This window comes from Diabrotica virgifera, chromosome 3 (assembly GCF_917563875.1).
Source record: "Diabrotica virgifera virgifera chromosome 3, PGI_DIABVI_V3a".
NCBI lineage: Eukaryota > Metazoa > Arthropoda > Insecta > Coleoptera > Chrysomelidae > Diabrotica > Diabrotica virgifera.
In genome coordinates this window covers 73,812,897-73,836,435 of record NC_065445.1, presented here as the reverse complement: position 1 = coordinate 73,836,435, position 23,539 = coordinate 73,812,897, and the positions used below count along the sequence as shown (strand labels likewise).

The 23,539-nt window shown below is 34.7% G+C and overlaps 1 protein-coding gene and 1 long non-coding RNA gene across 2 annotated transcripts in view; one reads left to right on the top strand and one right to left on the bottom strand.

Moving 5' to 3' along the window:
- The window catches only part of LOC126881134 (L-2-hydroxyglutarate dehydrogenase, mitochondrial), a 54,347-nt gene extending 47,036 nt beyond the window's left edge, over positions 1 to 7,311 (bottom strand). The window contains exon 1 of the mRNA XM_050645199.1: positions 6,999 to 7,311. Coding sequence (XP_050501156.1) covers positions 6,999 to 7,102 — 104 coding nt within the window. The 5' untranslated portion in view covers positions 7,103 to 7,311. The remainder of the gene's footprint in view (positions 1 to 6,998) is intronic.
- On the top strand, positions 6,433 to 22,992 carry LOC126881135 (uncharacterized). Its single transcript, XR_007696727.1, has 2 exons — positions 6,433 to 6,705; positions 22,270 to 22,992. It is a non-coding gene; the product is annotated as an uncharacterized LOC126881135 (long non-coding RNA).
- Positions 22,993 to 23,539: the final 547 nt, after the last annotated feature.

Genomic DNA, 23,539 nt, shown 5'->3' with positions numbered 1-23,539 from the left:
CCAAACTCAAAGAGGATTGGGATATTTATCAATCAAACCTCAGAGAGTTTAAGAAAGTCTGTAGAAAAAAAACAAAGAGCTGCTTGGAGAGCCTACTGTGAGGAAATCGAAGATTTTCCGCAAGCTTCCAGGCTACAAAAAGCGCTCTCAAAAGATCCACATCGGCATATCAGCATACTAACAAAGGAAGATGGAAGCAAAACTTCCAACCTTTGCGAAAGTGCTGAGGTCCTGATGAAAACACACTTCCCCGGTTCTAGCATTTCAAAAGCACCAAACTGGACGGAAGAAATAATCATACCCACACCAAATGACTGGCATCTTGCCAGAACATTAATTAGTGAGGAAAAGATAAGATGGGCCATATCGTGCTTCGCCCCTTTTAAGTCACCAGGGCCTGACGGCATATATCCAGCCCTACTACGGTGGGGACTGGATATTCTTTTGCCGCACCTTGTGGGAATGTTCAGAGCCTCCTTGGCTCTGAGATATATTCCTAGAGAGTGGAGAGAGGTACGTGTGGTCTTCATACCAAAACCAGGTAGGATGGATTACACCCTACCGAAGGCTTTCCGACCAATTAGCCTGATATCTTTTCTCTTGAAAACGATGGAAAGGCTATGCGAGAGGTACATAAGAGATGAAGTTCTGGTTCATAATCCACTTCATCCAAATCAACATGCATATACTTCGGGAAGATCTACCGATTCTGCACTTCATCAAGTAGTGGGAAGAATTGAAAGATCGCTGGATAATAAAGAATCCACCCTAGGTATATTCATAGACATTGAGGGAGCGTTTGATAAAACAACTTTCCCAACCATCACCCAACAGCTCAATGTCAGGAAAGTCCCCCTGGCCGTGAGCGAATGGATATTCAGTATGCTGTCAAATAGAGCAATAAGTATAAATGTAGAAGACGTTTTGGTTAGAGGGATGGTTACGAGGGGATGTCCACAAGGGGGGTGTTATCACCACTCCTCTGGAACATAGTGTTGGATACCCTGGTTTACCAACTCAGCAAGAACGGTTTCTACACAATAGCCTATGCAGACGATATAACCGTCTTGCAAAGCGGTAAGTTTGAGAACACACTATGCGAGAGATTACAAGTTGCTTTCAGACCAATAGAAACATGGTGTAAGGAACACTCACTGTCTATAAATCCAAAAAAGACAGAGATGGTCCTCTTCACCAGAAAAAGAAGGATCACGGGCTTAATACCCCCTAGGATTCTAAACTGCAGTCTGAATTTCTCTGAAGAGGTGAAATACCTTGGTATTACCCTTGACAGAAAGTTAACATGGAACTCTCACTTAGATAGTAGAGCTAAAAGAACATATATTGCCTATGAACAGTGTCGGCGAACGGTCGAACGCACTTGGGGCCTTTCGCCCAGGGTGGTCGCCTGGATCTACACTAATGTCATTAGGCCAATGCTAACTTACGGAGCCATTGCTTGGGTACCAAAAGTGCTACAGGCAACAGCGATCAACAAACTAAACCATATTCAACGGATGGCTTGCCTAAATATAACAGGTGCCATGAAAACAACACCAACTGCTGCAATGGAGTTGCTCATTGGCATTACCCCTTTAGACATATATGTCAGAGAGGTGGCGCTGATGACGATGATGAGGTTACGCTCAGCGGGTACAAACCTTGATGTAGGAATGGGACAATTGAGATGTCGTTTCTGGCGGGCTGAGCTGGAGGCACTGCCCCAGCTGCATGCGGGCCATGGATGCGACTCAATTAAACCTACGTTTGTCTTCGACAAACCCTACAAAATCGAAACAAGACAACATAGGGAGTCAAACGTGGCAAATGCATATTGCATCTACACCGATGGCTCCAAAACGAAAGAAGGCTCAGGATGTGGAATATACTCCAGATCATTGAACCTTAGTATAAAATGGGGCATGGGCAAAAATGCCAGCGTAGTTCAGACTGAACTGGCTGGTATCTCCATAGCCGCAAAAGAGATAATCGGGAAAGGTATAGCCGGCAAAACTGTAATAATCTCCACAGACAGCAGACAAGCGCTACTAACCCTGAACAGACCACGCGTCATATCAGGGCTAGTAATGGAGTGTCATGAATCACTAGCCCAAGCTTCGGATGGTAACAACATCATCCTGAGGTGGGTTAAAGGACACAACAGAAATAAAGGCAACCGCATTGCTGACCAGCTGGCTAGAAGGAGGTGTGAACGAGATGACGAAACTGTCGAGCATGTCCTATGTGAATGTCCGGAGTTATCGTCAATACGAGAGTATGCGTTCGGCGAGCCTTGGCCTACACCTGCCGATATAGGGGAGATGTCACCAGGTGATTTGTCCACCTTCCTGGAAACGGCAGGATGGATAATGAACTAAGGACGACAACCCCCTGGGAGGATGTACAAGGGGTCAATTGTGGCCTAAGTGCTGTGGGACTTGACTCACACTCCCTACTCTAAAGATACAGAGAGAAGGCAAAATATTACTATAAACGATCATAACTTCGAAGTGGTTAAAGAATTTAAATATCTAGGAGCAATAATCACAAATGACAACAAATTAGAGCGAGAAGTTGAAACGCGAATAATGGCAGGAAACAGATCTTTCTTTGCAATGAAACATCTAACGAAGTCAAAACTTCTTTCACGAGGTGTAAAAATCCAGATATATAAGACCATAATACGACCAGCAGTCGAGTATGGAAGCGAAACATGGACGCTAACAAAAAGAGAAGTAAATAAATTGCTGGTTGGGAACGTAAAATCCTTCAAATGATATATGGCCCTTGCAGAGACAGCGTGACAAACGAATGGAGGCGCAGATACAATAACGAGCTAGAGTCTCTATTCGGAAAAGAAAATCTAGTGAGATATATAAAGGCTAATAGACTCAGATGGGCAGGGCATGTGATACGCAGTAACGACAATTGCCTTATAAACAATGTGTTCCGGGAAAGGCCAGATGGAAGAAGGTCTGTAGGGCGGCCTAGAAAAAGGTGGAAATATGCAGTCAAAGAAGATCTAGAGAAAATGGTAATGCGACAATGGGAATTAGTGGCACAGGACCGACAAACATGGAAGGCAATAGTAAACGCGGCAAAGACTCACGAAGAGTTGTAGCGCCATTGATGATGATGATGATGATGATTTTCTACTCACAGTACATAAGAGTAGATGGAGTATGTACTTAAATATTTGGAGTACCTACCTATAAAACACATTCTCATTTTTATTCATACGAGCCATTATTTAGATCAGTGTTTTTCAATCTGTGGGTCGCGACCTCCCGGGGGGTCGCGAAGTCTTTCTCGGGGGGTCCCTGACTGAAAGAAAAAGTTAAGGTTCTTAAAACACAATTTTAGTGAGAAGGATTTGCTCGTTTGTTTTTCAAAAGTTTATCAAAATATGGTGCTATTTTTGAACGGTTAATAATTAAATCGTTTTCTAATTGCAGTCGATTTCTCTTTTTAGTTTTAATGTCTACCGTTGTAAAAAATGTACGTTCACACAAGTATGAAGTGGCGAATTGCAATATTAATTTAAGAGGGCTCTGCCAGCTCTGAATATTGGTGTTTTCTTTTCATCCAACGTACGTCGACAATTTGCGAATAAAATTCCATTTTAAGCATGCCATCAGCAGTTAATCTAGAAGACATTATTTCATTTTTTTGGTGACGTCAGTCAGATCTATTGATTTGTCCAAAAAAGGGTTTAAAATCCATCTACTTTCATTGTCAGCTTCAGAGTGCAAGTCTGGAAAGTATGTCAAAAGTTGCTCTTGTAAATTATGCAAACTCTGAATGATGCAAGGAATGTAAGCCGATACTACAAAACTTTGGTCTGTTGCATTATCTTCATCAATCTTCTAAATTCTAAACACATGGAAAAGACTCAAACATTTTGTTTTGCAGAGAGGTTGACCACAAACGAAGTTTTGCGTGAGATGCTTTTACTTTATCTTCAGCTGTTAAAATATTATCTTCTCTTCCTTGAAGGTTCTTCTTCAACTTATTAATTTTATTCAGCTCTCAGTTCCAGAACTCTTGCCAATACCTTTCTTTTGGATAGCCACCTGGCCTCTATGTGATAACGGAGATTTTGATGAAGCGATTGAAACGATTCTGAATAGCCGGGTTTGCAAAGCTTTACCTTTGATAGAATTTACAATTTTTATTACTTCCTTGAGAACGTCATTTAAATCAAACGGTACTACCTTAGCAGCTAGAGCCTGTCGATAAAGAAAACAGTGTGTCCAGGATATGTTTGGCATTGTCGGTTTTATTTTGCAATGAGTCAGCTACATAGCTACGTTTGTCAGTCATAGCTTTATAATCCGTTCTTTAACGGTAAAATATTGCAAAACCTCTAAATTTTAAAGAACCGCTTGGATTGACATGAAATTTGGCAAACACATAGGCTAACAAGTCAAACAAAAAAAGTGATATTGTGCCGATATGTGCTTTTGCCCTGGGGGTGGTTTTCACCCCCTCTTGGGGGTGAAAAAATATTCGTCCAAAGAAAGTCAGGAAATGGATAAACTGGCTAATTTTAAGTAACTTTTGTTCTATAGAGTTTTTTCACTAAGTCAATACTTTTCGAGTTATTTGGCAGTGAATATGTTCATTTTTTCAATAAAATAACCACGCTTTTAGACGGTTTTTCGAAAATAACTCAAATAGTAAGTATTTTGTTGAAAAAACATTCTTTGCAAAAATATAGCCTGTAAAAAATTTTAAAAAATGGTGTATATATTACGTCTCTACACCTAGTAGAAGCAGAGTTATAGCTAATGAAAAATAGGTTCATACTCGTCAAATTCCAAATGCAATACTTTAACGTGAAGTAACCAAAAATGAAGCACATTTCGGGGAAAACTCATTTCATCTTATTTAAAGTGTTTAAAAAAAGCTTCATTTTTGTTTTATAAAAAAAATTTCTAGCATCAAAATTAAACAAGTTACGCTCAAAATAAAGTTAGTCCCTTTTGGTTTTGGTAAAAAATCGAGAAAATCACCCCCTAATTAGTATCTTAAATGAACTTAATCGTTACGACTTCGCAAGTTTCTTGACTCGTCTATATATTGTTTATATGATCTGTAAGTTTGATCGGTTCAAAGTCCTTATTATTGAAAAGGCTGTAGTTAAAAGGGGTTGAACGAGTCACTGATCACGAATGTATGCAAATTTAGAAACACCAAATCTTAATCAATTTTTGTCTAACAGAAAAATAAAAAAATACATGATATTCAGAAAAGCAAATCTGACTTTTTCTGCTTTTCGGGATTTTTGATTACCCTAACAATTTTTAAGTTATTTTGAAAAAAACATATTTTTCAAAATTTCAATTTTTAAAAATTTTACTTTGAAACCAAATTTTTTCAAAAATAAGCACTTTGAATCGATGAAACTTACAGATCATATAAACACAACATAAGTAAAATAATTTGTGGAGCGGTAACGATTAATTTCATTTAAGTTGCTAATTAGGGGGTGGTCTTCCCGATTTTTTTTTTTTTTGCAAAAACAAAAGGGACCATCTTTATTTTGAAACTTTATTTTTTGCTTAAATTTAATGCTAGAAACTTCTTGTAAAAACAGAAATAAAGCTTTTTTTAAACACTTTAAAAAAGTTATAATGGGTTTTCCCCAAAAAGTGCTTAAATTTTTGGATATTTCACGTCGAAATATTCTATTTGAAATTTTGTGAATATGAATATATTTTTCATTGGCTATAACTCTGGTTCTACGACGTCCAGAGACCTAACGCGTACACCATTTTTTTTACTTTTTTATGGGCTATATTTTTGATAGGAACGTTTTTTTCGACAAAATACTTACTTTTTGAGTTATTTGCGAAAACCGTCTAAAGATGTGGTTATTTTGTTGAAAAATGAACATATTCACTCGCAAATAACTCGAAAAATGTTGACTTGGCGAAAAAGCTCTATAGAACAAAAGTTACTTAAAATTAGTCAGTTTATCCATTTCCGGACTTATTTTGGACATATATTTTTTCATCCACAAGAGGGGGTGAAAGTCACCCCCAGGGCAAAAGCACACATCGGCACAATATCACTTTTTTTCTTTGACATGTAAGCTATACGTATGCCAAATTTCATGTCAATCCAAGCGGTTCTTTAAAATTTAGAGCAAAAACCGTGAAAGAATGGACTATTAGCGCCATGCATAGCTACAAATAGCGATACATTTTCCAATAAATATTGTAATCGAAAATGCTTTCTAAAAAAATGTATGTACAAACACTGGCCAGTAGTGTTTGCAGGAAGTGCTTTGCATAATAATATTTCTTCCATGATACTGTCATCTGATTCAAAGCGCAGAAATACTACAAACTGTGCACAGTCGGAAACATTTGTAGATTCGTCAAACTGCAAAGCAAAATGTTGGCTGTTCTTTAATTGTTGGCCCGCGTGAATAAAAGATAAATGTAACAACATAGGAAAAAATTATTACTTAAAGTATGTAGTTTTTAATTAATTTATTTCTTTGGCTTTCTATGACACCAGGGAGTCGCCAGAATATTTCGACCTGTAAAGGGGTCGCGAAATCAGAAAGATTGAAAAACAATGATTTAGATCATGATATCAAGTAGGTAGGTACCTATGTTGAATCTTACTAGATCATGGATAGGATGATCTATTTTAGATTATATGATTTACGTAAAAAGAGAACAATAATTAAAGGTAAGCAAAATAAAAAATATACTTGATACAATTCTAAAAAGTAAGTTGTTTAATGTATTCAAGCAATCTAAACTTTTCTATATTCATTTAAAGCCTTTTCTTAAATACTACACTGAACAATTTTACCTTGTGATATTTTAAAAATAGAATTGGCAACAATGTAACATACTATCGACATATTTTCGTCGGCTCGACATTGAAACAGAAAACAGAATCTTAACCTTAATATTTTTCACATTGAAAAAGTAAAAGTGTTATCTTATTTCGAAAATAATAAAAATGTATTTTCTAACCTTTGTGTAAGTGTACTGGATGCAAAAGTTCTTGTGTGCAATAATTGTTTAGCAGGAAATTTCCATGATTTCAGGAACGCAACTTCACTTAAAATTATCGACATATTCACAACTTTAAAAATTGTTATCACTACAAATAACTATAATACAAAACTAAAAAGAAAACTAGGTGAATATTTCTAAACTTAATCACATCATTTAGTAACAATTATTGATAAAAAATGTGGCAAACTGGAATTTGGAGTTCTAGACCTGCCCAAATAAAAATTTAACTCGACCTACATAGGCGTCACGTCAACAGGTTTATCTCTACATGGTTATGTTGAAGGTGATAGATAGATAACCATGTTATACTTTATGGTATTAGTTTATTCATGTGGTGATTCATGTTCTCATTTTGTTTACAAATATTGTAATCTAACAGGTATTAAATGTCAAAATTGTTTAAGAATAGGAAAACAAAGACTCATAAAAATAAGAGTTATTACTAAGAATTATACCAGGATTTAATTAAATGTTTTCTATATTCCACATACAAACAGCACAGTAATAATTATACACTCTTGGTAAAAAAATTGGACATTTGAAGTTTGTATCATCATCATTCTCTTTGCCTTATCCCTTATCCCTATGCAGGGCCGGCTTCCCTAATTGGATTTCTCCACACAATTTTATCTTGAGTCATATCAATATTAATCCCCTTTACCAACATGTCCTGCCTAATCGTCTCTCCCCAGGTCTTCTTTGGTTTTCCTCTCCTACTCCTTCCATGAGCCTGTACTTCAGCAATTCTTCGTATTGGGTGATTAAGGCCTCGACGTTAAACATGACCAAACCATCTTAACCTGTGCTCTCTCATTTTGGCATTCATTGGTGCCACACCTAGACATCCCCTAATATACTCATTTTTAATTTTATGCCTTCTTATCACTTCCCTCGTCCATCTAAGAATTATCATTCCCACCACATGCATTCGTTGTTCCTCTTTCTTTTTCACTGCTCAGCATTCAGTTCCGTACATCATAGCTGGTCTTATGGCTGTTTTATGGAATTTTCCTTTCAGCTTCATTGGAATTTTTCTGTCACACAATACCCACTCGCTTCCTTCCCCTTCATCCATCCAGGACTAATTCTACTGCATGCATCTCCATCGATTTCTCCATTACTCTGTAATACTGATCCCAGATACTTAAAACTATTGCTTTTCACAATCATTTCACCATTAAAAAATATAATTTTATTTGTAGTAACTCCATCTTTCAATAAACATTCCAAATACTCTATTTTTGTCCTACTAAGTTTTAAACCTTTTTCATCCACAGATTGTCTCCACTGTTCCAGTTGAGTTTGTATGTTTTTTCTAAATCTGTAGGTGTTAAGATATTGATTTAAATGAGGAGGAAGTAAACATCAACACAAAAAAAACGTTTATTTAAATCACCAAAAAAATAATAATAGGAAAAATAAGTAACCGAATAGAAAGCAATAAGTAACGCAAACAAATAACATTGTTCGAAAAATTAAACAAAAGAAAAAATTAAATTTTAATCACCCACAGTTGGCTGTTCTTTAGGTTTAGTATCGGGTATTGCCTACCTTACATCTGCGGAGAATTTCAATAGGGCTTTTCATTCAGTCATTTGTTTCGAGCTTCTGTCGTATGTCGTATAATCCGTGTATAATACACAGATTATACAATGACAGAAGCTCGAAACAAATAACAATCGATGAAAAGCCCTATACGTATTATAAGCATACTTGCAATAAGTTGCTGAATCTGTTCTTGCGGTACCTATATGTTACCATTCTTCATTCAACGCTATTTTCAGCTCTTAAATCGTTTCTGGCAATGGTTGCCTCTATATATTTTTCCCTAAAATTTCCCATAAATGTTCTAATGGATTTATTTCAGAACTACAAGCGGGCCAATCCAAAACGGGAATTCATACAGTTAAGTATTTAAAATGACGATTTAGTCCATGACGATTCGCTCAATATGTGGAAGCGCATTATCCCCATAAATAAGGCATTATCTCCAACGAAAGGGGCGTTGGGAACAGCATTGTCCTCCAGATACTGTCGTATGTATCTATCTGCTGTTAGAGTTCCATGCTAGATGAAAATTATTTCAATGCGTCCGTTGAGGGAAATACCGGCGCATACCATAACACCACCATCACCAAACGACCTTATTGGTGAAGTACAGCAAGGTGTAAATCATTCTTTGGCTCTCTTACATACATGTTCACGTCTGTCTGAAGATCGTAAGCAAAAACGGGACTCGTCAGAAGACATTACAACATTCCTTTTCTGAACAGTCCAATATGTGTGATCATTCATCAATCTGATTCTGTTATCTCGATGAACTGCTGTTAATTTAGGTCATGATACTGGCTTATGAGATGTGAAAGTAAACCGCTTTAATTCAAGACTCTTCTTACAGTTCGTGGGTAAATATGAGTTACTTGAGCTTCTGACAAATGACTAGCGAGAACACTACTTGACGTTAAAGAGCGGTTCCGCAATGCGGAAATATTCAAAAAAACGTTCACCACGCTGATTTCTACAATTTTTCTGCCTGATCCTGGTCTTCTAGTGCAGGGGTCACCAATTAGTTTTCCTGAGGGTCCGTTTCGAAAAAATATGACACTTTCGGGGTCCGGATATATGCTGCCTGTGTCTGACTGTTCTGATTCGGTTTCCTTGTGGATTCTTGTTAAAAAATATCCCCTATAAACAAATGAAGGGTACCGGGCGAAATTTTTGGGAAGAAAGTGTTTAATGGGGCCGTTCAAGTATTACGTAACGCAGGTGGGGGGGGGGGTAAAAAAGTCTTCAAAAATTGCGTTACGCAATAGCTAAACGCCCATTAGAGTGCGTTACGTAGGGGGGAGGGGGGGGGGTCAAACATCTTCAAAAATCGCGTTACGTAATACTTGAACGCTCCAAATATTTTTTTAACAAATTCAAAACATCACCTTTTTTGCCCGCGAAAGTATGTTTTTAGCATTTTTGGGTCATCTTAAATAAAAAAGATCTGTCATTTTATTAAAACTTAAGAGTTTTCAAGCATCGCAAATTAATGCATATTTTCGCATTTTTCAGATTTTAAATCGCTTATAGCACGAAAACTATAAACTTTTCAGAAATATGACAAGAGACCTTTATTGTTTATAATTGCCCAAGAAATCCAAAAATACATTTTTCGAGGCAAAAAAGTAATTTTGAATTTGCTTAAAAAATTGTTTCACCCGGCACCCTTCTGATTTGTTTAAAGGGGACATTTTTGAACAGGAATCCGCAAATAAATCGAGTCAGAAACGTTTTTCATACGAAAGTGTACTAATATGGAAATGGACTAATGGACTAATATGTTTCACACATGGACTAATATGGAACGGAAAACTAATAATATCTGATTGTTTTTTGGTTACTGTATACTTTCTGTAAGTTTGGTCCTGGTAGAATAAATAAAATATAAATTCATTGTGTATTGTTTTGATGTTATTATCAGTATTATTTTGAAAACAGCAGTATTGTAAATTGTTACTGAGAATATTTTAAAAATTAGGAATTTATATTTTGAATGGTAATGAAGTTTTTAGACATCTTCAATTTTGTAGAAAGGAATCTGAGGAATTTAAAATAAATAATCATAATACACAATGCTAATTAACATGTTATCTTTTCTACATTAGTTTCAATGCAAGGTGTTTGTTGCAAACTTATTAGATCTGAAAATTAATTTAATTAAATGCACATCTGAAAAGTACTCCTACTTAATATATAGTAGAGACAAAATGAATATAAAAAAATGCACATGACAATTTTATATTACAGCTTACTTAATTTCAAAATTAATGATTAGTAAGTATAACAATAAGGGGGAAAACTCTTTACAAAATTAAATTATCAGAGAGAAAAATGACATTTTTTTATGTACAACCTGTCTGAAGTTTGGAATGAGTTTAGTGCAACTGAGTCTCATTAGGGAGTTGAGATATTCATCTGCTAAGTGAGATCTCTACCGATTTTTAATAAATTTCATTCTTACACATTCATGTGTACAAACATAGTACACAATTTCATGGCCAAACATTTTCAAAATTGCCAGACACTAGATATATATTCAGAATTTATTGACGGTCCGCACAAAACTAGCTCACGGTCCGGATGCGGACCGCGGTCCGCTAGTTGGTGACCCCTGTTCTAGTGTATTCTCCAATCTGACGATACTTCCTAAGAGCATGTTGGATGGTACTTTTTAGCAATATTCAAATGATTTGCAATATAACGTATATGGTGACCATCTTCATAAAATCCCACAATTTTTGTATTATTTTCGGGAGTCATACTAACACGATGAAAACTAAAATAAACAGTGATCTGAACTTATCAAAATAAACGTGAAACTTAGCGTAAATGCAATAAAAATGCAAAAAATCTGTTGCTAGTAAACAAGATAAAGTATCATTTTTTGCCAAATGTCAAAATTGTGTTTCGATGGTGACACGATCATTTAAAAACCCGTAGAAGAACCGTTTTTATTGCTATAAGGCAATAACACCAAAGAAACATGAAAAAACATGAAACATGAAACGTAAAGCACGTTTCATGAAAATAAAACACAGGTAAAAGCCTTGGAAAGTGTCCAGGTCTGCGTATAATAACGTCGAAAATACATAGCATCTGATGATAGAGATTTTGGTACCAAGTGGTAAATCGTGACTTCTTAAAATCGACTTCATCGTTATGAATGCTGACCTCGCTTTTCCTATGCATTGTTTTATTTCATTTGAGTGGTCTCATTGGCTGTTTAAATTGGTACAAAGGTATGTGTAGCTGTCCACCCTGTCAATTGGTTGTTGGTTAACCAAAAGCTGTGTATTTAATATTTCGTGCTTACTTACTACCATGTACTTTGTTTTTTTCGTATTGAGATCAAGTCCGTGTTCTCTACTTATATCTGATATGCGCGACATTATTCTTTGCAAATCATCTTGACTATCTGCAAAAACTACTGCGTCGTCGGCATATATAATGTTGTTTAGACGCATTCCGTTGACTAATACGCCTTCCTGTACTTCTCCCAGCGCTTACCCAAAGATATATTCAGAGTATATATTAAACAACACCGGGGATAGAAGGCTTCTTTGCCTCACTTCTCTGTCTATGGAGACTGCATCTGTCAATTGGTCATCCACAGGGCGGCGATAACGGGCCTGCAAGGGATGCACTGCAGGCGGGCGCCCCTGTTTGGGGGGCGCCAGAATGAGGTTTTTTCTGCTGGTGTTATGCAAAATACTAAAATAGAAAAATTCATTTTTTTTAAATGTGGTTTAAATTCGTCATAATACCCTAATCAGTGTTTGTTAGTTTTGCATATCACACATGTAAAATATACAAAAATATGCATTGCTGCATAGAAGTAATATAATTTATTGGTCAAAGATATTATATTTCAACCAAACAACTTTGCTCTAAATGAGAATGCTTTGTTTATTTTCTTCAAATTTCTTGCAAGTTGTTAGTTTTGTATCAGCAGTTATGAGAGGAAATGAATGATTTCTAGTAAAATAAACACGAGTGTGATACTGTTTTCTTGCCGCCTGTGTAATTTAAGTATTATTGTACTTATTAATAAGTATCGAGTATTAATTCCATAAAAACATAATATTTAAAATAAACATTTTACATAAAGTTTAGTTTAGAAATTTTTTTTAGATTTAGTATTATTTCATGTAATTATACCTATACTAATACACAATAGTTTGCCAGTTGTACTCTGCAGATAAAGAATCTAGTGTTGCATTCAATTAATATAAAATTATATTTGTTAAGTACTCAGTACTATTATTAAATTACGGTTTCACATTACTGCAGAAACATAATCTTGAGGTTTTAAAGTTATTATTTTTATTTAGTTAAATAAAAATTGATTCAAAAAAACATTATCTGGGGCACGAACCGAAGAAGAAAAGCCGAAAAAGAAGAAATGACAAAAACAATCTTAGTTCTCTTAGCCAATTTCTTAAAAAAATTAAAATGAAGTTATTGTGTAATTCTGCCAGATCATGGATCCAATAAAACTGTAACCGAACTTTATTTGCCGGGGAAATTTGCGAATAGGGGAACACCGACTAAGTCGATGCCTCGCTGCCTGGAACACACATTTTTAGGACACAAGTCCAAAATCAAGTCATTAATATTTAGAAAAGCTCTTCTAGTTACCCCTAAAATCAAGTGGTTTAACCACATAAAGTAATACAGAGGATGTCCCATTACCCAGGGCATCCAAGGAAACGTTTAGTACAAAGCCTCCTCATTCGTTATGGCCTGCGATGGGGTGGGGTGGTGTTATAGCTTGGGGGTCAGATAGGTACCACTCCAGGTTATGGGCGGTCAGATAGGTAGGTCAGTGACCGGTTTGATCTTCGGAAATGTGGGTCTGACTGTTTCATTAAAACACACATAATGTCCCCAAGGCTGGGGTTGTACGAGTATCTGCATGGGCGCCCATGCAGGCACGCTGTCAGGGAGGCCGTGCCACCCCTAGCTTTTCGGATGCTTTAAACATCCAAAGTATACAAAATGTAATGTGCAACATCTTCACGTCTGGCTCCACCCTAAATTTTTTATATGGGCACCCATAAGAATGTGTGTAGGGGGGGGGGCGCCTGTGCTAGTTTTGCAGGCGGGCACCTTATACACTAGCGCCGGCACTGCATCCACTTTAATAAGTTTGGTTGTAATGTAATTTATCTATGATTCTCAAGTCTCTATCATCTAATCCCGCTTTTTTCAATATGTTTATGAGTTTATCATGTTTTACTCTATCAAATGTTTTTTTGTAGTCGATAAAACAAATAATATACACGTCACATTTAACATCCCTGCATCTTTGCATAAGCACTTGGACAGCGAATAGAGCCTCTCGGGTGCCTAACGCCTTGCGCAACCCAAACTACGTCCATAATACGTGTTCTTCGCATTTTTTTATATATTCTGCCGTGTATCACTTCTTTCAGAAACATATTAACTAAGTGGTTCATTAGGCATGTTTTGGCATTTACTTTTTTTGGCATAGTTACGAAGGTAGACTTCAACCAAAATACTTGAAAACGACAACTACAAGTAGAGACCGACCGATTAATCGGCTTCGGCATCGGCTTCGGCCACCTTCGGCCAATATTTAAACTTTCGGCCAAAATTCGGCTTCGGCCAAAACGAAGCCGAAGGTTTCGCCGAAGGTGGAATAATAAAATGCTCCGAGTATACTATACTATATAAATAATCTCTAAACAATATGTTTCGGCGAGCCTTTGATACTTTGAATAATATTTACACCCTATTTTATACCCTAATAAACCAAAACGTTTTACAAACTTTCAGGTAGTAGGTAGGATATAAATTTTAACAATAGGCCAAGATGTCTCAAAGATCTTCATTTGAATATTTCTCACGTAGTAAAATTCTGAGAAACTATAATAATTTTATTGTATTTGTTAAAACTCAAGATTACTGGTGTTTTGACTACCTAAATATTAATGGCAAAACATCGACCATCGACTATCCCTACTATAAATGCAAATATTTAGTCACCTTCGGCTTAGGCTTCGGCTTCGGCCGAAGGTATCCTTCAGGCCGAACTTCGGCATCGGCTTCGGCTTCGGCCAAAAAAGTCACATTCGGTCGGTCTCTAACTACAAGCCATACTGGGATTGCATTGTGCTCACAGTCCAACTAGTGCTACACAATAGATCGGATCTCATACTAGTTAACAAACTTACTAGGAAAACAACACTAATATATAATACTTAATGTGGTAATACCTAAGCGAAAGGCCACACGGGCGATAATTTACGGCGCCGTAGGAGCAGTAAACCCATTGGTTGACTAACTCCTCCACCAATTGTTGATAAAATAGGAGTTAGTCAACCAATGCCTCGTCAGGCTTACTGCTCTTACGGCGCCGTAAATTATCGCCCGTGTGGCCTTTCGCTAACAGTAATAAATCTTCGCGTTAAATATAACGAAAAGATCGCCAAATATAGAGATCTCGAAATACAAATAAGGAGGTTAGAGAGAAAATACTTGAAAAATACCCAAACGATACCTATTATGGTATTTACTATTGGAGTCATCCCGAAGAATCTCCTAGAGAACATAAAACAGCTGGGTCCATGGTACAAAGACGCCAGGTACGATATTGCGCATGCGAGTATCAGCTGATCGCGTTCTGTCGACGTCGCAATGAGAGTAGCCGCTGTTGGAATACATACGTTTATATGGGAGTTTTATCGATTTTTTTAGCTTTTGGGGAGATTTTTGTGAGATTTAAGTTTATTAGTAGGCTTGTTAGTGTGAAAGAGTTATTATTTACCCCTTAATGTAGGTATTGTCTCCAAAATTAGTTTATTTAAAAAACAACTGAAGGCAGTGGCGTGCTGGAACTTTTCAAGCGGCCCGGTGATTTTATAGAAAAGCGGCCTCCCATTCTTATTTTACCTTTTACTATCAGAATTTTGTATTATTTTTTTGTAACTTAATCGTATTGAAACAGCTTCTTGAATTTGAATTGATTTTTAATATTCTATACTCATTTATTGATTTAATGTTATGTCCAACCTGTTCTCTGTGGTTCATGCAAATATTTCTGTGCTAACCAGACATGATGCGTCACAAGGTCACAATAAGTTATGGACTGATTTTTGTTGTATCATAATATATGATTATATTTAATGACAAACTTTGAGTACTAGATGGCCCGCAGACCGTGTAAGTCCCACGCGCTTTTATATTCCGCAGAGTACATATTAGGTATATGTTTGAATTGAAGGAAATTGGAAAACCATAAAAATATACTTGTACCTATGTGTGAAAAAAATTGTTTTCATACTCTTTAGCAATCAAAACGCAAATAAGGTTCTATAAGCTAATTTGTTGCCTGCGGAGCAAAGGGCTCCTGTTGGCTTGGTGAGGTCTTCTCAAGTGACAAGACCACTTTAACCGTTTTTTGCTCAGCTGGCCAGATTTTTTGAGTCCCTATTGCCATTGCCATGATGTTCTAATAGAGGTTGAAGTAGGGGGTTACTGTGTGATTCCGGTCCTTCATGATGATTATATTTAGTGATCACATCCTGTATGAACGGGAGTCTTACATCTTCATGAAGCGTTAGGTTTGATACACACCAAGGTGCATAAGTTATCATTCGCAGTATTTTCGATTCTTCTTTGAATTATGGCTGTATTTGACTTGCTCGTACACATCCCCAAAGTTAGATTCCATACGTCCAGATAGGTTTTATGACAGCTTTGTAGACAAAAACTTTATTTTCTAGGGTCATTTTCGATTTCCTACCTACTAGCCAGTTTAGATCTTTCATTCTTAGGTCATCACTTTCATCACTTGTTTTCGGTCCTTAAAAATATGTTCTTTCCAATTGAGTTTTGAGTCAAGATGTATTCCTAGGTATTTGGTGCGGAGGATTAAAGAAGTTGGATATTATTAAGTAAAACTGGGGGACACTGGTCTCTTCTCAAGGTAAAAGTCAATTGGACTGATTTTGTTTCATTAATTTTAATTTTCCACTTGTTTTTGACCATGTATCGATTTCATTCAGTTGTACCTGTTGAATGTTAGATGCTATAATTGTATTTTCATTGGCTGCAAGGATGACAGCATCATCTGCAAATGTACCAGTGATTGTTTCATTATTGTAAGGTAGATCTTCTGTGTATAGCAGGTATACATTTGGTCCAAGAACAATGCATTGTGGGATACCAGATTTAATAGGAATATTATTGGAATAACTTTCATTCACTCTTGTTCGGAATTCTCTCCTATTTAGATAGGATTTTAACAGTTTCAGCTAGGTGATGGGAAGATATTCCTTGATTTTGAAAATCAGGCCTGTGTACCAAACCTTGTCAAAGGCTTGACTAACATCTAGAAAGGCAGCTGTGCACGTGCAGTACTGTTTGCTTTCCATTGCAGAATTTATCGTGTGTACTATTATATGAGCCTGCTGTATCGTTAAATGTTTTTTTCGAAAGCCAAATTGGTGGTTGGATATCTATTCCTCCGTGTTGGGGTCCGAGTTCAGTTTTTGTAACAGTAGTCTTTCAAGTATTTTGGATACGATTGTTAGTAGGCTTACTGGCTTATATGATGAAACCTCGTTTAGATTTTTTCCTGTTTTTGGGATTAATATTATTTCAGCCGTTTTAAAGAGCTTTGGCCAGTAGTTTGAGCGTAGAATGGCATTGAAGATGATGAGTTATCAGTGTGATTGCTTTATCTGGTAGTTCCTTTATCAAACTGGGTGTTATTTTATCCAGTTCAGGAGCTTTTCTAGTGTTTAAATATTGAATTTCTTGTTGCACCTCATTTTTGGTTAGTGGTCTATGTATGAAAATAAATATTATCTGTAACAATCATTAAGTCTTATTCATATACTTAAACTGTTTTTACGATTAAAAAAATTTTAATATTTTTGAATTGTTTTGTTAATATCATTTAATTATAAATTTAAAAAAATTTTGTTACATCTAAATTTTTTGTGAAAAAAACTTATTTGACCGGCCTCAAGAGGCCGCGGCCTCTCGGTGATTGCACCGATTCATTTATATGGCCAGCACGCCACTGACTGAAGGTTGTCTTAAAATAAGTTTGTTGTAGTTTAATATTCTGAGATGTTTGATAGTTTAAAATTTATTGTTTATAAAGTATAGCTTTAAAACTTTTGTAAATGGATGCCGTTAATAAATAAATAATGTACAAATTAGTTTTGAAATTTCATTCGGTCGACAAATAATTATTGAATTTTACAGAAATGATTGAAATTTAAAGATGGATAACTATATGTATAATTATGTATAACATTGGTGATTTGATGATTTGATATACTATATTAATTATATCCAATGTTGTTAATTACAATTTACGCTATATATTGTCGGTATATACCTACTCAATATTTTTCCTATGCTAAATAGTTCAAATTTCAAAATTGCTGTGGTATTTTATATTGAAGACCAAAGTAATAATTATTCATCAAATTTTGCCCTATCGCAAAATAAAATAATGGTGACATACATTTGTATCAGTTATAGTCTGAGCAGATTATCGGAGAATAGGCCATTTTTGGGAAAAGTTATTTACCAGCAATTTTATTGCTGGAATCGAATTATAAGATCCTATATATTAATAATATAGGTATGCAAAGTCCTCAGATAGTGTGCTACTTTTTTTATAAACAAAATGGCGCCCGAAAATCGTGTTTTTTTCAATTATTGCTCTATAACTCCGAAGATTTTAATTTTACAACAAAAACTCTCAAATAAAAATTCACCGTGATTAAATTCTGCATAGAGACGTGTTTTTTCCGATCTGCTCCGATGAAAATTTTCCTCGGAAAATGCGGGTTTTCCCAACAAAATCTTTAATTTTCAAATAAAGTTTTAGATAAGTAATTATCTACCAATATTTAAATAATTTGGTGACTTAAAAGCTTTCTTGGTTTAGATTATAGTTCCAGAAGCTGATGCAAATTAAACGAATATTTTAGCAACAATTTAATTGTTAATTAATAATTTACGGTCGCAATAATAACCAAAATAATTATGATACACTGATCAAACTTTGAAATCTTATGAACATGAGATGCCTTTTTAACATTTTGTCGACAAAATATAATTTTTTTATTTTTTTGCATAATCTTTAAATGTTTAAAAAAAATAGTTATAAACAAATTAACGTTTCTCAGAAAGTTTTTATTATATTGTAATTTTAAAAAATAGCTAAAATGCGCATTTCAAATATATTGAAAATGAATGCTTTAAAACTTTTTTGCAACCATTTACAAAAAAGTTATGAAACAGCAAAATAAACATACGATTACTACGGTGTTTATACATGTTTTTAATTCTTTCAAAGCGTAGAAGTGAGTATAATGTACAAGCTAATTATTTACAAAAAAATATCGATTATCAATTTAATGGTTATATTTTAATTAAAGATTATAAATATATTTTTTTGTAATTTACACGCGCGAAAGTAGAATAATACAGCACTGTAGCTGAAATTTTCACTCTGAGCGACGACCGGCCGCGCGAGACGTACACTTTTATAAATAATACAGAGTGTCCCAAAAGTAGAGGAACGGTCGAATATTTCGCGAACTAAACATCGGATCGAAAAACTGAAAAATACATGTTCAATCATTTTCAAAAATCTATCCAATGACACCAAACACCAACCCCCACTACACCCCTTGGAGGTGGGGTGGGGGGTAACTTTAAAATCTCAAAAGGAAACCCCTAGTTTTTCTTGCAGATTTGGATTCGTTACGTAAAAGTAAGTAACTTTTATTCAAGACATTTTTTCGAACTGTGGATAGATGGCGCTATAATTGGGAAAAACGATTTATCCTGATACCATAGGTAAATTATAGAAACGGTCTAATATCTTGAGACATACACTTCCAAATGAGAAACCAAAAAAAAAGGTTTTTAATACTTTTCGAAAACCTATCGAATAACACTAAACATGACCCTCCAACCCACCCCCTGGAGGTGGGGTAGGGGGTAACTTTAAAATCTTAAATAGCAACCCCCACTTTTTATTACAGATTCGGATTCGTCATGAAAAATAAGCAACATTTATTCGAAACATTTTTTAGAATTGTTGGTAGATGGCGCTTTAATTGGAAAAATACGATTTATTAGCGCCATCTATCAGCAATTTTAAAAAATGTTTCAAATAAATGTTGTTTAATTTTTCATGACGAATTCGAATCTGCAATAAAAAGTGGGGGTTGCTACTTAAGATTTTAAAGTTACCCCCCACCCCCTCTCCACGGGGTGGGTTAGAGGGTCATGTTTGGTGTTTGTCGATAGGTTTTCGAAAAATATTAGAAACCTGTTTTTTGGTTTCTCATTTGGAAGTGTATTTCTCGAGATATTAGACCGTTTCTATAATTTACCTATGGTATCAGGATAAATCGTTTTCTGCAATTGTAGCGCCATCTATCCACAGTTCGAAAAAATGTCTTGGATAAAAGTTGCCTACTTTTACGTAACGAATCCAAATCTGCAAGAAAAACTAGAGGTTTCTATTTGAGATTTTAAAGTTACCCACCACCCCACCTCCAGGGGGTGTAGTGGGGGTTGGTGTTTGGTGTCATTGGATAGATTTTTGAAAATGATTGAACACGTATTTTTCAGTTTTTCGATCCGATGTTTAATTTGCGAAATATTCGACCGTTCCACTACTTTTGGGACACCCTATATATGCTGCGTGTCAGTCGCTTCGAGTGAACATTTTAGCTCCGACTCTGTATCATGCCTACTTTTGCGCTAAAAATTACAAAAAAAGTATTTTTAATCTTTGATTAAAATATAACCATTGCACTAATTTTTGACATTCTTTGTGAGTAATTAGATTGTACCATAGACTCACTTTTAAGCTTTGAAACAATTAAAACAAATTATAAACAACGGAGATTTCGTATATTTACTTTGCTGTTTCATAACTTTTTTGCGAATGGTTGGAAAATTTTTTTAAAGCATTAATTTTCAAGACCTATGAAATACGCATTTTAAGTATTTTATAAAATTAGAATATAATAAACAGTTTCTGAGAAATGTTAATTTTTTTATAACAATTTTTTTAAACATTTAAAGATTATGCAAAAAAATGAAAAATTTATATTTTGTCGACAAAATATTAAATAGCCATCACACCTTTATAATCTTTCTAAGTTTGATCAATGTCTCATGATTATTTTGGTTGTTATTGCGACTGTAAATTTTTAATTAACAATTGAATTGTTGCTAAAATATTCGTTTCATTTTCACCGGCTTCTGAATTTATAATCTATACCAAGAAAACTTTTATTTCACCAAGCTATATAATTATTGATAAATAATTATTGGCCCAAAAAATTTATTTGAAAATTCGAGATTTTGTTAGGAAAACCCACATTTTCCGAGGAAAATTTTCGTCGAAGCAAATCGGAAAAAACATGCTTTTATGTAGAATTAAATTGGGGTGAATTTTTATTTGAGTGTTTTTGGTGTAAAGTTAAAATCTTCGGAGTTATAGAGCAATAATTGAAAACAATACGATTTTCCGGCGCCATTTTGTTTATAAAAAAAGTAGCACACTATCTGCGGACTTTGCATACCTATATTAATAATATATAGGATCTAATTCGATTCCAGCAATAAAATTGCTGGTAAATACCTTTTCTTTGTACTTTACTAATTAGACAAGCGTATTATAACTATTTTTTTTTTTCAAAATTTAAAGATTATGCAAAAAAAAAGAAAAATTTATATTTTGTCGATAAAATATTAAATAAGCATCTCATCTTTATAATCTTTATAAGTTTGATCAATGTATCATGATTATTTTGGTTATTATTGCGATCGTAAATTGTTTATTAACAATTGAATTGTTGCTAAAATATTCGTTTAATTTTCACCGGCTTCTGGAATTACAATATATACCAAGAAAGCTTTGATGTCACTAAGTTATTTAATTATTGATTAATAATTACTTACCTAAAACTTTATTTGAAAATTAGAGTTTTTGTTAGGAAAACCCGCATTTTCCGAGGAAAATTTTCGTCGGAGCAAATCGTGAAAAGCATATCTCTATGCAGAATTTAATTGCGGTGAATTTTTATTTGGGTGTTCTTGTTGTAAAGTTAAAATCTTCGGAGTTATAGAGAAATAATTGAAAAAAATACGATTTGTCGGCGCCATTTTGTTTATAAAAAAAGCAGCACACTATCTGCGGACTTTGCATAACTATATTATTAATATATAGGATCTTATAATTCGATTTCAGCAATAAAATTGCTGGTAAATAACTTTTCCATGAATTTTACTAATTAGCCCAGAGTATTATCAATAGTTCCGACTGGACGTTATTAGATAAAAAAATAAATATCATCTTACAGTGACTCAACTCCGGCTGGACATTGGGAAATAAAAAAACGGTAAATACCTATTTAGTAGATACTGCCACAGTGCCATTTAGGTAATATTTTCATTAGGTATACGTTTTTAGACCTTCTTCTCAAGTGCTTGAAAATGTTTAGGATTAATAAGAATATTTATTTAAGTTACGTTAATTTAATTTACGTGAAGACTATTTTGAACTCTTTATAAATGTGTTTTGGAACTTATAAAATAAGGCATGTTTAATTATTATTGAATCAGAACTTAAGAGTCAACCATACTCATACCCTGTATTTTTTAGGGACTTTCGCTAGAAATAGTTCATAAACTAAATATAAAATGCGTTGTGCAGTAGCTGGTTGTTTGAGTGATAATCAGAAGAAAAATGGCGATAAATCTGTTAGATTTCATGGTTTTCCCAAGGATTTGGCATTGGAAAAACTGTAGGTTATTACTTGTTGCCGAGAAGACAAATTTAATACAAAAATCTCAATGACTTGTTCCAAACATTTTAAGCGGGAAGACTTTGAAAGAAATTTAACAACAATTTAAGCAACATAATTACTGCAATATGAATCAAAGAAAGGACCCAAACTGAAGAGTGATGCTGTTCCTTCTCTTCATCTGCCACAATCAAAAAGTCTTTATATCAATCAACTTAAAAGGCAGGAAAGACTTTCCAAAAGGGAGTCGAAGTTAGATTTGCCTGAAAGTACGGATACTTCCACTTACACGTGGATTGACCAAGTCTCCGAAGGGGGCCTAAAGAAACCTCCAGAAGAATTGGTGGTAAAAATGCATCAACTGGATACTATATTTAATAATTTCAATGGGTCTGGACTTCAGTTAAAGTCAGGGAAAAATTATTTGCAAAGACTGATTGATTTGTCTGAAAATATTGAATGTGATTACAAAACCAAACACCTGTTCTTTCGGTCGCACATGTATTTTAGGATTAAGAAATTAAACTTAGCACTTAAAGAAAATATGAGAAATAAGAGAAAAGTAAAGAAAATTGTAAAAAGTCTTGTGTTTTATTTGTTTTGTGATTTTGTTTCAGACCATTAATAATCAATTATTTTCATCTGTTTACGTGCAACTAAATGAAGGCTCGATTCATAGGCGCCCATACATATTAGTATGGGGGCCGTGGCCCCCATGGCTTTTCGGGTGCTTTAAACTATATATTGTCATCCAAAGTATACAAAATGTAAAATGTGCAACATCTTCACGTCTAGCCCCCTACAAATTTTTACATGTACGCCCATAGCTCGATCCCCTCCTTAACACTGGCGCCAAATAAGACAAGCCAATCAAAAACAAGCTCATAAAATTTATTTAAAAAGCGATGAATACAAAAAAAATTAAATATAACTCATCAATTTATTTTAGAAATTTATTTTTGTTCATAATTAATTTTTTAAATCAAAATAATAAGACACCTACATTTCAATAAATCCGAAATAGTTAAATAGAAATTATATTAATCCATTAGAATGACTTTTTGTGACCAATTTAAAACTAATTGTGTTCCGAGCGCTAATGTTTTAAATGGGGAATATTTAAAATCA